Source organism: Lingula anatina, chromosome 6 (assembly GCF_051362555.1).
Source record: "Lingula anatina isolate TDL-2025a chromosome 6, LinAna3.0, whole genome shotgun sequence".
In the NCBI taxonomy this organism is placed as follows: Eukaryota; Metazoa; Brachiopoda; class Lingulata; order Lingulida; family Lingulidae; genus Lingula; species Lingula anatina.
This window is the reverse complement of record NC_141772.1, coordinates 15,373,850-15,390,116: the sequence shown is the minus strand read 5'-3', so window position 1 is coordinate 15,390,116 and position 16,267 is coordinate 15,373,850. Positions and strand designations below refer to the sequence as shown.

The following is a 16,267-nucleotide window of genomic DNA, read 5'->3' as shown; positions in this document are numbered from 1 at the left end:
TGAACGTAAGCCGGTGAAAGTACAGTACTTAATACACTGGAACTGTACATGTACTGGATAACCTCTAATGATCATAGTAAGTTTAAAAACACACACAAAACAATTTTATCTTCATTGATGTTTAAGCACACATCAGAGGACCATAAGACTTAAATCACTGCCCCCAACAATGTTTTTAAAAGAAAAAAATTAGCCATCTGTTTATCTTTATTTGGTTTGTTGGGTATAATGGACTTTATTCAACTGTTACTTCAAGGCAATTTATATTTCTTGCAGGCACATACTTTTACAGTTCGCATTTAGAGGTCAAGTATTTTAAACTTATTGCAAATTGGAATCTGATACTGGAAGAGAAAGATATAACAATGTCAGGTAATGTTAAAAATCCATTTATTATGAGCATTTTGCATATTTTTTTAGGTACCTATTATGTACTAGTATCCTTTCCCATTTTGTCTGCATACATGTACATATACTGACATCTCTTCTGATATACTTTCTTAGGATGGCATCGTGGTTTTTACTCTTTATGAGATATATATATTTTTTTAAGGTTATGATTGTCAATTGTAGTATTATTCATAACTACTGTAGTAAAAAAATACTGAAATGAGATAGTGATAAACTTGGATTACTGGTCCATAAACTTGTTTTCCCTTTTTTTTATTAATTTCTTCATCTTAGGTGATGAATGTGATCTTGATGAACTGACAGCATTTTTAGAAGAAGATTCAGACCTGGAAGACGAGGCCAGTGAGCAGCCCATTCAAACTACTCTATCTGATGCCTCTGTTATAAACAACAACGACACTAGGACTAAAACTGAGAAAAATGACCATTTTACGGATGCAACCAGAGACAAGAGTACCAATTTTACAACTAAGACAAATGGTGGGGACAAAGAACCTGAGGGCAACTCATTTACTAAGGAAAGTGAGGCAGAAATGGGAGTTCTTTCACAGAATGCTACAGATGATGACAATATTTTCGGTGAAAGCAAACAAGATCTCACAGAAGCAGAACTCCAAGCTTTGCTTGATGACAGTGACTTGGAGGAACCAGGTTAGAGATATAAATAACGTATTAATAATAATAATAAATATGAATTGATATGAATATAAAGGATGTTTGATATGCAGTGTTTCCCCTGCACTTAAATGAGCGAGTCGCCCGCCTCGATGATATTTGCAAGCGCCTCGCTGAAATTTGTCAAAAGCACCGCCTCGCTGGACTATATGGAACAACAAAGTATATTTTCACTCATGCTAACTGAAAATTATATTTATTTCTAAGCAAATATGGCATTTTCTGTTTACATACGTAATCCCATGCTTCTGAGCACTTGATTTAGTAGTAACGGAAAGACGCATGCGCGTATGCCTAAAAATAACCAGCAGTTACTATCTCCCTGTGAGTGCCTCGTTTTCGCGGTTCTGTGCCTTATTTGAAATATAAGAAACAGAGCAAAACGAGGCAACTGTTCTTGACACCATTTAATCACGTGTCAAGAATACACTTTCTCTATCACTTCATGTTCCGAAATTCAGACCGCCTGTTGTTTGTTTTTATAGTTTACGAATATTCACTGATAAAAAAGGAGCAAATAAAGTGGACTTCGTTGATTTTATAAACTTGGAGAAGATTTTCTATTGATTTACGGGTGAGTTTTGTGAAAGCAGTAGCGTTGTAAAACTGGGTCACGTCAGTATTTCGCGTGGAAACCTATGCATTGAATATGAATTTCCATGACTGAATAGAACCATATAAATGAATAAACGAAGAACTAAAATTGATGATAAGTGTGATTTTCATCTCTTTAATTCCGAAGCATTCATTTAACGGTGTTTGAAGTTGTTGATTATAAATTACATCTCAAACTACGTATAACTAGTAGCAGGAGTCGCTTTGCGCTGAACGACAAGAGAGAGAACTTTTGCGGCAGTTTTATATTAGGATGAAGCGCTCCCACACGCAAAGTCAATTGACCAGTTACTTTCACAAGAATATGAAAACGGTAAAAACAACATATTTTATCAACTTTTTGGTCAATTTAAAAATAATTCAATGTAGTAAGCCCTTTTTCTCGTTTTTTTTTTTTTTTTTTTGAAAGTATTAACCTTTTTTTTTTTTTTTTGAAAGAGTATGTTCTATAAACTGAAAAGGACTAAACTGAGTGAATGCACAGACTGGAAAATAAATTTTGTCCAAACCTTTGTTATGTCATTACTGAATTTACTCCTCAAAACATCTAAAACAAGACAATTCAGTGCCACATAAAATGTAAAAAAAATCAGTTCTAAATACCCTAAAATGCACCAAATTGCACCTCGATTTAAAACATTTTTCCGGGGGGGTATGCCCCCGGACCCCCCTAGTATTGCTGGGATCGCGGACTGCCTACCACCTCGCAGAGCTTAAAGGCCAGGGGAAACACTGGATATGTATTTGATAAGTTTCACATGCCTGACAATGCTGGAGTGCTGGTTTTCACATGCATGAGTGTATATGTATATGAGTGTATATTGTATATGTGTACTAAAGAGAGCAGGTGTGTGCACATGGGTGTATATGCTCATGCATTTGCATGATAGCCAAGAGTAATTTAAGAGAAAAATGCACCATCCACTTCCTATGCAACACCCCTTTCTGAGTTGATATTGATCAGCTTTCTGTGCTCGTGTGTATACCTATTCTTGGATCAGTGATTTTCCTCACAAATTACAACATTTTTTTTTTATTATTATCATAATGTAGACCGTTAGAAATAAGAGAGATTTGTTTTGAAAACAAATTGATGCATCACTTCTTATTGAATACTTGTCGAATAATACAACTGTCTTAGCTATCATCATTTTATGGTAAGGAGATGTTGTTTTGGTTGATAGTGTTTTAATGATTTTTTTAGTTACTCAGAGAGATACAAATAAAGAGTTCATGTCCAAACCTTTAAACAACCAGGAGGAGAAAGAGAAAAAGACTGACATTTCAGACAAAGAAGATCTTGCAGGTATGGCATTTCAGAGTTATACAGTCACATTTTAATTGAATTATCAATTATTCTACACATCCAATTATCAAATAGGTTTTAAATTTGTCGTGCAATGCCATATAAAATTGATTTTTTGCTCATTTAAATTCTGATTTGTTTCTCCTCTCAAGATTTTTTTACAAAGTTCTCAAAATGTCTTTGTTAGAAGTACCTTATAGTCAAAATTTCACTTTGCGATACAAACTTAGAAAAAATTGCACTTTTAGCTGAGCTAGCAAGAATGAAAGAAAAGATGAGACTTATGGAAGAACAACTTAAAAACCACTCACAGGCTACTCCAGAATCGGTACAGATATCAGAAAAAATGAAAGGTGAAAAGCGCCAGGTTTATGTCTGTACTGAATATTGTAATGTATACGTCTGATCACTATGGACTTATAAGGTATTATATCAGAGTGACTAATCATACAAGATAGAGCACATACATCTCTTGAAAAGCTGTTTGGTTGGAATTTTTGTTGAGTGTTTCTTGAGTTACATAAGAGTTATATTTAATTTTATTATAAAACAAAGTTTTATCTATTTTTATATGATAACATTTGGTTTGATTCATTATTTTTTTAATCTTTTGAAAAAACTTTGTTGTGCTATTTTTTTTGTCTCATTATTTCCACAGCTAAGCCCAGACAGTTAAAGGACTTGGACAACAACATCTTTTTTCCTGAATCTGGTGAAAAGGGGAGGGTAGTTTCACCCAAACAAACTTTAAGTAATACATCTGTTAAGAAAAATGTGCTGAAAAAAGAGATGACGATGGAGGAGAAACCCGATAATGCTGAGACTGATGAAAAGTTTTTTCCAGACAGTGACGACAGTGATTGGGAGGGGATGGATGGTGAGTTTGACCACAGTGCCACATCGGGGAGAAGTGAAACTCGACTGGAGTTTTTCTTTGTTGTATGAAAAAAGAAATAGCTCAAATAAGCTGAGGGTCACATATTGCAGTTATATCCATCTTGAGGCACTATATTATATATACTATTAGCATAAGTTTGATGATTATGAAGGAACAAAATGTATATTAGGTTTATTTAGATTTATCTTGTAAACCAAGGTTTGATACGTCAATTGAACAAGATTGACACTAAATTCATTTTCATAAAGACATTTTCAGGTGTTTTATTTTTATTTCTTGCTTTAATTTTTTATGAAAAATTGATATTTTACAGGTCCTCTTGGGTTTTTAAGTATGTTGCATTGTTTCAGGTGAAAAAAACTCCCTATCAAAAGAGGGCAAAGATATCAAGAAACTAATCAAGACAGGACAAAGAGAGAGACAAGCCCACAATCCTAAATATGACATGAGTGCAATACCTAAGGCAAAGGAATCCAAATCTTGTATGTCTCAGCTGATTCAAACTCTGAAATCTCTGTGGTGCAATTACATTGTAATAGCATGAATTTTGTATATTTTTTTAATCAAACCAATTGAGAATCAAATAAAATTCTTAAAATTTTATAAGTATAATAATTTTATAAACTTTTTCTTATTATTTTTTCATATTTTTGTACAATATTATTAGCCAGCACTCTGACATTAATTTCTTGCCATGGTATTTTTTAATTAATAGCATGATTACCTAGTGAATTATATATTATTTCATAGGGAAAGCTGCTGTAAAATCTACACCAGATGGCGCCACCTCTTTGCCAAGACAAGTAGACAATGACAAGGCCGACTCATATAATGGAATACGAGTCATGTAAGTTTTTCTAAATAAATTTAAGATTTGTATGAGAAAATTCCCTTAATTAGGGGACCTGCTTTGTCCCAACACTATAAAAACATTGATAAATTTGGGAATAATGTCAGTTATGCTCAGTGATGTTCTCCGAAGTGGTGCCATTTTTTTTACTTCCAGTAACCCCCTTATTTCCTCGAGTCTTCTGAAGACCCGCATGGATGGACGGCGGCTGATTAAACTGTCTCAGGTTCACCGTAGAGTTGGTACCAGGGAGATGGAGGGTGACTGGGTCACCACAGGAGTAGTGGTGTCCAAGTCAGAGACAAGACTGAGTGGGAATGTATGTATTGTGGATTGAAATAAGGTTGATTTGGTTGTGTGTGTTTGTGTGGGTTTTGATTGTTTGAAGATAATGCAATACATGTGCTATGCGAAGTACTTGCAAAGTCAGGGGCGGACGGGGCTGTCAGTGTCTGCTGGGTCTTCTGGAAGATGGTCGGAAGCTTTCAGGTTTACATTAACAGCCATCTTGTTTTTTCTGTCGGAAGATGGTCAAAAATGGAGGATGGTTCAACTAAGATAATTTTGAAGACTGTCAAAAATATCTCTGGATCTGCCCCTGAAAGTGGTTTACTAGAATTCTGATATAAAGTGAAAACATGTAAACCATATTTAACTGCATATGAGAACTCGGTGTCAAATCACATATTCAGGGTAGTGGGCAACACATTAAGGCATGGGTCATATGTCCTATAGGTTAAAGCTGCTTGTATATAGGGGAGCATATTAAATGATGTGGCATTCCATGTGACCAAAAAACGTGTTATGATGTCTCAACATTGCATGTGTAAGTAACCTGACTCATATTTTTGTCGAAGACAGAAATTTCTCGGGTTATTATGATCATTTAACTTTTTTTCTGCTTAGAAACCAAAATAAAATTGTAAGGTTTTTAGTTGACCGTGAGGAAGGTGGTGTCCATCCTAATTTAAAAATGCTTGAATCATACATAACAAGTGAAGGTTAAACTGTTATATTTGTTACTTAGAGAAATTGTCTTGATTATAATAAATGAATTTTTCATTTTACACTCGACATATGATACATAGAGACTCCATATTGCTATTTTCAGGGTAAAAATTTTGTAATCTGGAAGCTGAGCGACTTGGAGGACTGTGATAAAATTGTGTCATTTTTCCTCTTTGGAGAGGTTTACAAGCACCTGTGGAAGACAGAGACTGGGAAAGTAATAGCTGTGCTCAACCCCTCAATAATGCCTGCTTCTGAAAAGGTGAAGCGTTATGCCAGATTTTCAGAGAATACACATTTTTTGTCTTCTGTCTCAGTTAAGATTTAACTCTGTGTTTGTAACTATTGAGTTGAAGTGGTACTGAGATAGAAGAAAAAATCTAAACAAGTTTTCAAAAATTGCAAAAAATTATTTTTTAAAAATCTGTAGTCACAGTAGCACTTTTTGGTTGATGTCCCTGTGCCTGTTGTTCATATTCACTAGTACTTATGAACCCTTATGGCTTTAGGAAACCATTATTCTTTACATGATCATGATGTGCATATTCCAAATTTTTATCCCAGTTACTAATCCCAATATTCTTCCATCGTTACTGTTACTTTAACAGGGTGGACAAACATGACAGTGATTTACATTTTATGTTTTAGAAGCTAAATTCCTTCGATGTCAGCTTCACTGTTGATAACTATCAGAAAGTGATGATGCTAGGAATGTCCAAGGATATGGGGAGGTGCAGAGCCAAAACTAAATCTGGACAGGACTGCTCAAACTTCATTAACAAGTAAGAATTAATAGTAGATTTGCATGCCCACTGGTTTTAAGTGAATACAGTAAACTTTAGGTGGTTTTTCTTTGTTTCGTGTATAATGATGGTAAGAAAAGTAAATCATTTCTACAGACACCTCACATGCTCTTTGTGTATGAGACATGATGGTTCGATCCAATATCAAAGAGCCTAGATCATGACTGTGTTGTCTGTGTGAGCTCTATGGACATTAGTCGGACATGATCAAAGCCCTCATGAAGGATCAAAAAGTCACGCCTCATAAAATTTGAACACATTTCTCTGAATTAAGGTCTCTTAAAAACTATATACGGAAAAAAAGATTAAGCTGATAAAAGCTAGTTTGGATAAAAAAGCACTTCCAGAACATTGAGAGAATTTAAAGTTTTATTAAGCAAACTTCTACAAATACATCTGGTCTAATCCATAACAATAAAGATTGAACTAAGCTGTTTATAGTACCGATCAATAATCAATAAAATCTGTTCACTTCTGAAATATCCCTCTGTCTTCACTGTGGAGACATGTATATACCACATAACCTATGGATACAAAAATACATGCTTCTTTAAAATACAGTATATTTGATACCGTCATTTGTTTCTTTTCTGGTTTCAGGAGTCAAGGAGAATTCTGTACATACCATGTGCAATATGGCTACAAGAAAACCTGCTCACAAAGAGTTGAACTCCAGGCAAGGTGAGGAGAGAGATATTTCATGTTATTAAAGATTTTAAGACCCTTTTCCCATTAAGTTGTACACTTTTCTGCATGCCATCAATTTCAGGGGTTAACAATTAATAGACTGGCTTTTACGTATGAAAGTCATCTAAACAGAATCCACCCATATAGCATGTCCCCCTCCCCCAAGTAATATAATTATGTGGGGACCAGTCAAAACATTGCGATACAGCTAAGAGCACATCACAAGTGCACATCATGTAAAAAGGGACTAACATTTCAAAACATCAGGATATAAAGCCTTCATAAGCCCTGAGCAATCTTAACACAGGTGAATTATTTAAAACATTAGCAAGTTGAACTATCACTTTTTTTTACATGAAATAACATTTTTTTCATGAAATCTGCCTAGGCTACCAGTCTTCTTTTAATTTAAGCCAAGTAGCAAGTTAAATTTTTGGGGACTGCATGATAGCAGATAGTGATAACATGAAATAGTTCGGTGTTAACAATATAATAGCTGTCCTTGTAAAATGGAATTTGTTAATCAGCAAGTAAAAAGCTTAAAATGTCAATACAATTTCTTTTTTTTTTCACATTGATTTAAGTGAATACTAATAAAGGCTACCAGTATGTGATTACAATTCTTTGAAAAAAACTACATCTACGGTTGTACCTCATGTTCATTTATATGATATATTGTAATAGAATGTAATATATAATAAAGTTATAGAATGTAATATGATAATTGTAGTATTGATTATTCATATGATTTAACTTGGCATGTCTTTGAGATGTAAACCACCCAAATTTTGGCTCAATGCTAAGACACTATGCTTGCCACAACTTAGAAAAGCAATATTTGGCCTACTGCCTAGTACAGGAAATAACTGTCGCAGTGGTTTTATAATGTGATCTCCAAGTGATCTGTCCCTTTTTTAAGATTTCTCTCTTGGAAATGGAACTGTTCAAAACCTTCCAAAATTCTTGCAACTATTATACATGGCAAAAAAGTATCGATATGGCATAATAGTTTACAGTAGGTCTTACAAGCCTTGGGTTACTCTCCACTGGGTCATAAGAGACTCAAAAAGTTGCTCTGCTTGTGGTATCGTCTGGCCACATAACTTTGAGGAAGTTTCTAACTTAAAAGCATTATAGATCCAGCTCCAGAGCTGACAATGAAGAAAGGCGAGAATGGCTGAAACTTAATGAAATTTACCAAATTTTAAGTTGATCGCCATGGTAACAAAGCATAAGTCTATATTTTGAAACACCACAAGAAAGATCCGGAAATTTACCAGATATTTTTTGCAGACATAAATAACCCATTTGTATTGATGCTACACACATTTTCATTTACCAAAAATACATCAGAACAACTATTGTAGTCAAGTAAAGAAAAATACTTGGATACAAACTGATCATTGAAAAATTGTTTAAGTGGTGACGTTGGTTCATGTGGGTCTAATAATACATAGATTTGATAAATATTACTGGCCCCACTTCACTACTGCTTGGTATTGAACCACGAAAAGTTTTGCTTTGCCTGTTGTTTGTTAAAGATAAAAATTTTACTGGATCAGGTAAAATAAATTGATTTGATTTCTTTAAATTTTCGCAAATTAATAACCAATCCAAAATAAAAGAATGACATGAGAACAATAAAATAGCTAAAGCCTGTCTTTTAAACAAAAAACAATTATCTTTAATCCATGTCTATTGAAGCCTACAGCAGTTTTTTTTTTAATTGTCAAAGCATGGATGCATAGTTGTCTAATATGTTATCTGCATGCATTTAACTGAATTTGGTAAATTATTTGATTCATCAGCATCTTCTGGGTCTTCAGAATTGCTCTCCCATACATCACTCAGGAGATTGTAGGAATACACTTTGGTCTCAGAACCAACCACAATATTCCAGATTTTTCCATGGAATGTACACAAAGCTGAGTTAGTTACGTTAGTAGGTGGGTTGAGTTTGATCCACACCCCATCTAGGGGCTTGAACTGATAGAATACTCGGTTTTCTTCATAGACTTCCTCATCATCATCCTGTTCCTCTTCATGTTCTTCAGAATTAGGCAGGGGCTTGATCTCTACCTCCAAGCCAATGATAAAGATGGACTCTTCCATCACTGTAGCAGTGCACTTGGAAATGGCTGCAGGTATTTCTGGGCCCAGCACACATTCTCCTGTTTGCGAGGAGTATATCTGAACCTTGTTAGTGGCATCTTTCAGAGAGCCAGATTTGTCAGTTGTCCCTCCAAAGGTGTAGACTTTATCTTGAAAAGAGACAGAGGCATGCTGCCAAACCCCAGTGAGCAGATTACCTGCTGGTCTCCACTTGTTCTGCTGGATGTTGTAGACTTCAATCTTGGAAACTATGCCGTTATTTTGCTGGGAAGACCTAGAATATACCTGACTTTCTAAACCCCCTATAATATGTAAACAACCATCAAGTATTACCATAGTATGATTTTGCCTTCCAGTCAGCATTGTTGCAAGATTTCTTTGACATTGGAGCCCAAGCTCAGCCTTGTGCATGATCAATCTCTCCAGGTTATACTCTCCCCCAGACACAAAAACCTCAGAGTTCACAGCACTGCTGCAAATGGCTGCGTGTCTGAATCCCCATTGTTCAGTTTGTACAGATGTCCAATTTGGATTGCCCAACTGGGAAGTCTGTCTAGAAAAAGAGGTGCCATCATTTGTTGTGCTGAGAAGTAGGACATACTCTCGTCTTTTCAAGGAATGCCTTGGTGATGCTTGGGGATATGGTAACTCAAAGTACATGGTAGGGTCTGACTGGAAAAGCTGGGCTTGGCGGAGAAGCTTCATGATGTCTCCATTATTTCTCATGATTTCATTGTCCATAAGTGTCATCAAATATCGGGAACTTAGCAAAGAGAACCGAACATGAGAGAGGACCTCAACAGCATCAGTCTTTCTCTCTGGTTCTGCCGCTATCCACTGAAGAGCAATTTGAGCCACGTTGTCTTCAGATTGAATATTCAAACTATCACTTGATATAAATTGAATAAGATTTACTTTTGACAGGGATGCCACCAAAGGAGATGCAACTTGCAAAAAATTTTCTAAGGAAAAGTGCATGCTTCTCTGCATGAGCTCTCTGCAATCAATGGCATCAGCAAACTGCCAAATATGAAAACAATTTTGAACTGTTAAATTTTCTGCTATGTACTTGGCACATATTTTGATTAAAGCCAAAATTTTAAGCATGTTTGCTGCTTTTATAACAGCTTGTGCATTTTCAATGGAAACCTTGCACTTTCCTGAATAGATGAAGTCTAATATGGTTTCAAACACCAGGGGCTCCATATCTTTCATTTCTATTTCGGCAGATTTACTCTCTGCCATAGGGCTTGTAAACATTGCTTCAAAATAATTTGAAATGGAAGCTAGAACAACTTTGTGGCATGGAAATTTTTGCCCTGCAACGTCTATGGTTACATCGCAGAAAAAGGCCTTTTTCTTAAGACGATGAATGCCATTTGTCAGTTGATAGGCGAAGCTTGGGTCTACTATTTCTTTGTACTGTAATATGGAAGTGTCCATTTTGAATACCTGCAACAGTGACATAGGAATCACTTTTAGCATGTGCATGTCAGATACACTTCTGATCCAAGAGAAAGTGAGTGAGAAAGTGAGTGAGAGAGAGAGAGAATGAAACAAAGAAAATTTATTCCTATATACAGATATGTCTGTACATATAGTCATCAGGCATCTGCCGTCACGATGCACCTCCAGTTCTATGATGACAAGTTATACAATTGTTTGATCTTTTGTCTTCAAACTCACAGAACTGATGGATATTTATAAGATATAATATTTCTAAAATTTTTCCAAAAGCTATGCTGTTGTTTTTTTCAGCATATTTTGTCCACCTCTATACAAACAAGGCAGCAAAGATGTCAAATGTACAGACATAAAGCAGGGAAAAAAATTATGCACAAAATTTTTTTTTATTGTCAAATTTAAAGCAAATTTATATTATGTTGAACAGCATTATCACCACTACATTTTAACTTGTTATAACAAACACATTTGTTAAAACAAGCACATTCAGAGTACCTTTGCTGCCTTATTTATTGTAATTTACTTATTAATTTCATTTTACATCTATTTTATTGTTTTTTTCCACTAAAATCAATATTTTGCTACCACTTCCACTTTCACTTTGCTAGTCTCGTGACAAAATCTTGATAATCTTTTGCAGTTATACTGGTCCACAGCCTAAAGCATACGAGAAGAAATGTAGACAAAAAAATGAAGGCACTTACTTCTATGGAGGACAAACATATACCACTGCCAGGTAAGAATATTGGGATCTACGTGCTGGATTTTCTCTTGATGACTTTTTGTATGTTCCTAGACTTCTTGTGGGGTGGATCTGCTGTATTAATCTAGTTGTGGTGTGGTCTAATTAGCATAAATCCTTCCACCAAGTATTAAGGGACTATTTTGAGGTTAAGTCCACTGTGTATTGATACTATGATATGAACTGGTTAGGTCAGACAAGGCATAAGTTTGTTAGGCTGCTATCAGACTGTCCTAAATTGACACCATGCAGTGAACTACCGTACATATAGGTCAACAGCCAGTCAACAGCTGATTCAAGTTCAATGTCTATATATCTATAGAATGTCACATGAAGGCAACTGAACAGCACATGACGGTTAATAGAAATCTAAGTTTTCATAGTAGTTTACACCAGCAGGAAAAAATGAAGGCCTCACGAAGTTACTAACAACTTTGTAGAGTTGTTCAGGACTGACGTATGGAAGATGTTTGAAGGCTGGCCTTTTGTATATGTATGTCCACTTTAGCATGACATGTGGGAAATACTAATAAACTACTCAGATTAGGCAATTGTTTGACCTTTTGTCTTCAAACTTACTACAAAAATTTGAGCTTTTGCCACCACTCATGATATTGCCACCACTCATGATAAAGCTTAAAAGTTGAATTTAACTTTTTAAGTGGGGAGGGGGGAGTATAATAGGTCTACAGTGTGGGCCTTTCTTGAACACTAAAGCAACAGAATTAAAGCTTTTTCCTGGGCTTAGATTTTTATTTTCTTCAGTTTTGATATAGATCTATCCATTTGTAAAACAATAGGCCCGAAAAAATAAGTCTGATTTTTATGTACAGACACAGATGTGTCTGTACATATAGCCATCATCTGCGTCTGCCGTCGCCGTGCACTTTTACCGATAACACGATAAGTGGAAAACCATTTTACCTTTTGACTTGAAACTTGCAGAACTGATGAATATTCATAATACGCAGGTCAAGTTCGAAAATCAGCATGATCAGGTCACTTTTAGGGAATTTATGCTGTTTTTCACTTTTTTCAGCATATATGCAGCACCGATAACACGATAAGTGGAAAACCATTTTACCTTTTGACTTGAAACTTACAGAACTGATGAATATTCATAATACGCAGGTCAAGTTCGAAAATCAGCATGATCGGGCCATTTTTAGGGAATTTATGCAGTTTTTTCACTTTTTTCAGCATATATGCAGCACCGATAACACGAGAAGTGGAAATCCATTTTACCTTTTGGCTTGAAACTTACAGAACTGATGAATATTCATAATACGCAGGTCAAGTTCGAAAATCAGCATGATTGGGCCATTTTTAGGGAATTTATGCTGTTTTTTCACTTTTTTTTCAATATAAATGCAACACTGATAACACAATATAAGAAAAACGGATTGGCCAATTGTCATTATACTCACAGGAGCGGTCAATCTTACTAAAATGTAGGTTGAGTTCGAAAATCAGCATAATCGGGCCATTATTTTAGAAGTTATACTGTTTTTTCACATTTCCTCAGATTCAATTATCAGGCATGTTAACAGTCTCATTATTGAACTAATAAGATGTGTAAAAGTGTTTGTTTGACATTTCCTGCATCTTTACAACATTGTTAGTTGATTATGTAAAAAACATGGTAAACTTGTTATCATGTATTGTGTAATAAAGTGTCAAAAATGGAAATAAACTCATATCATTGCAGTTTGTCAGATTCAAACATCCACTATGTTCAGAATCTCAGAATGGAGGAAATTGGACATTTAACACTGTTCTATTGATACTTTTCCTATCTCATCAATTTTCTTAGTTGGTCATATAAAAATGGCAGTAAAATGTTTATTTTTTTTTATGTTAAAAAAGTGTTAAAAATGGAAATAAACCCATTTCAGAACAGTGCTGTCTTGTTTACATTTTGGCATTTTCAAGATGTGACTTTGAATTTCCATGGGCCTGAAGACCTTTGCTAGTCACATTTTCTGAATATCCGTGATACTAATATTTTATAATTAAAAATTGATGGTCATTATGCTGTTAAACATTATGTAATATTGTATCAAAATTTGAAGAAACCCCTATTTTGGGCACTGCTCCCATGATGACCATTTAAGGAAAATCATGTCACTTACTGTTTTCAAACTTACAGTAAAGAAACATGGGACTAAAATATAGCTTCAGTAGGCAATGCAGTCTGTTTGCTAATTTTTTGTGGCAGTTAAACAGTTTTTTGTGAAAATTTAATTTTTCACATGTTGGCATTTTCAAGGTGTGACTTTGAAGTTCCATGATCCTGAAGACCTTTGCTTGTCACATTTTCTGAATGTCCATGTTACTAATATTTTATTAATAACATTTGATGGTTATTATGCTGTTAAACATTATGTAACGCTGCATCAAAATTTGAAGAAACCCCTATTTAGGGCACTGCTCCTATGATGACCATTTAAGGGAAATCTTGTCACTTGTGTTCTCAAACTTACAGGAAAGAAACATGGGTCTAACATACAGCTTCAGTAGGCAATGCAGTCTGTTTGGTAAATTTTTCTGGCAATTTAACAGTTTTTTGTGAAAATTTAATTTTTCACTTATTGGCAATTTCAAGGTGCAACTTAGAACCTCCACGGGCTTGAAGACCCATACTAGTCACATTTTCTGAAAATCCATGACACGTATATTTTATTATTAAAAATTGATGGTCATTATGCTGTTAAGCATTATGTAATGTTGCATCAAAATAGAAGAAAACACAATTTTTGGTGCTGCTGCCATGATCATTATGGGAAAACCGTGTTTCTTATGATTGTCAAACTTTCAAAAAAGAAACACATGACTAAAATGTAGCCCGAGTTGGAAAAGCAGTCTAATTGGCTTCTTTTTCTGGAAGTTATACATTTTAGTGAAATATTCATTATCTTTTTGGCATTTTCATTGTGGGACTCGGAGCTCCCATGGACATGAAGCCGTATGGTAATCAAATTTTCTACATGTCCATGCTATTTATAGTCAATAATCAAAAATTGGTGATAATTATTCTATAATTTATTATGTAATGTTACATCAAAATTGACAATAATCTTTTTGCACTGCTACTGCAAACATTATGAAAAGAAAACTGTGTTTATTATTATATTTAACTTATTAGTATGATTTTTAGGATTGGCATGTAGTTCAAATTAGAAAGCCAGGTCAATTGGGTTATCATTTATTATTGAATTTTATGCAATTTTGTGTGAAATTTTCATTTTACTCATTCTGGCACTTTCTAAGCATAAACTCTGATGGGCCTGAAGCCTTATGCTTTTACTTTCGTCGGTGTTACCTGTTGTGCAAGATTAAAATTTAATGTTGACTGTGCAGTTAAACATAATGTATTATTGCATCAGAATTGGTAGTCTCCTATTTTGTGCATTATTGTTTTGTGCTTTTCTTAAGTTGTGACTTATGGGCCTGAAAGACCTTTGAGAGGGTTAGTCTGTAAATTTCCCTTGAGTATCACTTAGCTAATTTCAGTGTTATAAAGTAATTTGCCTAATTGATAGGCCATTAAATGAGATTACATAAAGCACACTTGTTGATATTTCCCTGTAAACTCCCAAAGATAAAGCTCTCTGCTAGATTAATAATAAGGAATCAGTGATTATTATGCAGGTAAATTTTGTTTAATATTGCAAATAAGTTTATATATATTCAAACTTTTAATCTTTGAGTTTGATATATATATATATATATATATATATATATATATATATATATATATATATATATATATATATATATATATATATATATATATATATATCAAACTCAAAGATTAAAGGTTTGAATATATATAAACTTAGGATATATATATATATATATATATATATATATATATATATATATATATATATATATATATCAAACTCAAAGATTAAAAGTTTGAATAGCAGCTTCATTGGAATTATATTTACCTCTGCCAAGGAGGTTATATTTTCACCCCTGTTTGTCTGTCATCAACATAACTCAACAAGTTATGGACCGATTTTGCTGAAATTTTCAGGAACTGTCAGAAGTGGGCCAAAGAGGACAATAATCAATAATAATCAACAATTGCTGCCTTGTTAATTTTTTTCTCAAACACTGGCATTTGTGACTTATAACTTCCATACACCTGAGGCTCTGCTCATTTTCTGTATTTCCACATAAGCAGTTGTATTGTTTTTTATGTCTTTAAACATTATGTTATATTATTTTATGCACTGTCATCATTTTTCAAATATTGAGACTTTCATCATGTGACTTTAGTCTCTCATGGTCCTGAAACTGTAATCTTATTGAAGGGGTGGATTGAGACCATCTTCTGGGTCTTCCGGAAGACAGTCAGGTTATTAAGTTTATATTGACTGGTATCTATTTTTTTTTCTGTTGGAAGACCATCAAAATGGAGGATGGATCAACATAGATACTTTGGAATACTGTCAGAAAATATCTCTGGATCTGCTCCTGTTATTGACCATGTTACCTGTTGTGCATGATTAAAAATCACTGTTGACAGACTGTGCTATTATAAGCATTATTTATTATTGCATCAAAATTGACAAATTGACCTATTTTGCATCTTTTTTTCCTGTTTTTTGTCTGTACATTTGACAGCTTTGCTGCCTTGTTTCACATATGGGCTTACATGTATGTATTAAATTATCAGCCTTTGTGT

The 16,267-nt window shown here is 34.3% G+C and overlaps 2 protein-coding genes across 2 annotated transcripts in view; one reads left to right on the top strand and one right to left on the bottom strand.

The window, feature by feature from the left end:
- LOC106154345 (protein MCM10 homolog) overlaps positions 1–16,267 on the top strand; it is a 44,475-nt gene that overhangs the window by 23,505 nt on the left and 4,703 nt on the right. Inside the window, exons 2-13 of the mRNA XM_087014446.1 lie at positions 277–372; positions 685–1,062; positions 2,906–3,007; positions 3,256–3,360; positions 3,666–3,884; positions 4,256–4,387; positions 4,656–4,752; positions 4,912–5,074; positions 5,867–6,025; positions 6,412–6,545; positions 7,167–7,247; positions 11,470–11,565. Coding sequence (XP_086870572.1) covers positions 366–372; positions 685–1,062; positions 2,906–3,007; positions 3,256–3,360; positions 3,666–3,884; positions 4,256–4,387; positions 4,656–4,752; positions 4,912–5,074; positions 5,867–6,025; positions 6,412–6,545; positions 7,167–7,247; positions 11,470–11,565 — 1,673 coding nt within the window. The 5' untranslated portion in view covers positions 277–365. The remainder of the gene's footprint in view (positions 1–276; positions 373–684; positions 1,063–2,905; positions 3,008–3,255; positions 3,361–3,665; positions 3,885–4,255; positions 4,388–4,655; positions 4,753–4,911; positions 5,075–5,866; positions 6,026–6,411; positions 6,546–7,166; positions 7,248–11,469; positions 11,566–16,267) is intronic.
- LOC106154346 (kelch-like protein 24) lies at positions 7,244–10,849 on the bottom strand. The gene has a single exon (XM_013528670.3). The coding sequence runs from the start codon at positions 10,830–10,832 to the stop codon at positions 9,006–9,008; it is 1,827 nt and encodes a 608-aa protein (XP_013384124.2). The 5' UTR covers positions 10,833–10,849; the 3' UTR covers positions 7,244–9,005.

What these genes read in the sequence shown, in the direction of transcription:
- LOC106154346 (XM_013528670.3), bottom strand. Translation starts at nt 10,832, where the DNA reads ATGTCACTGTTGCAGGTATTCAAAATGGACACTTCCATATTACAGTAC.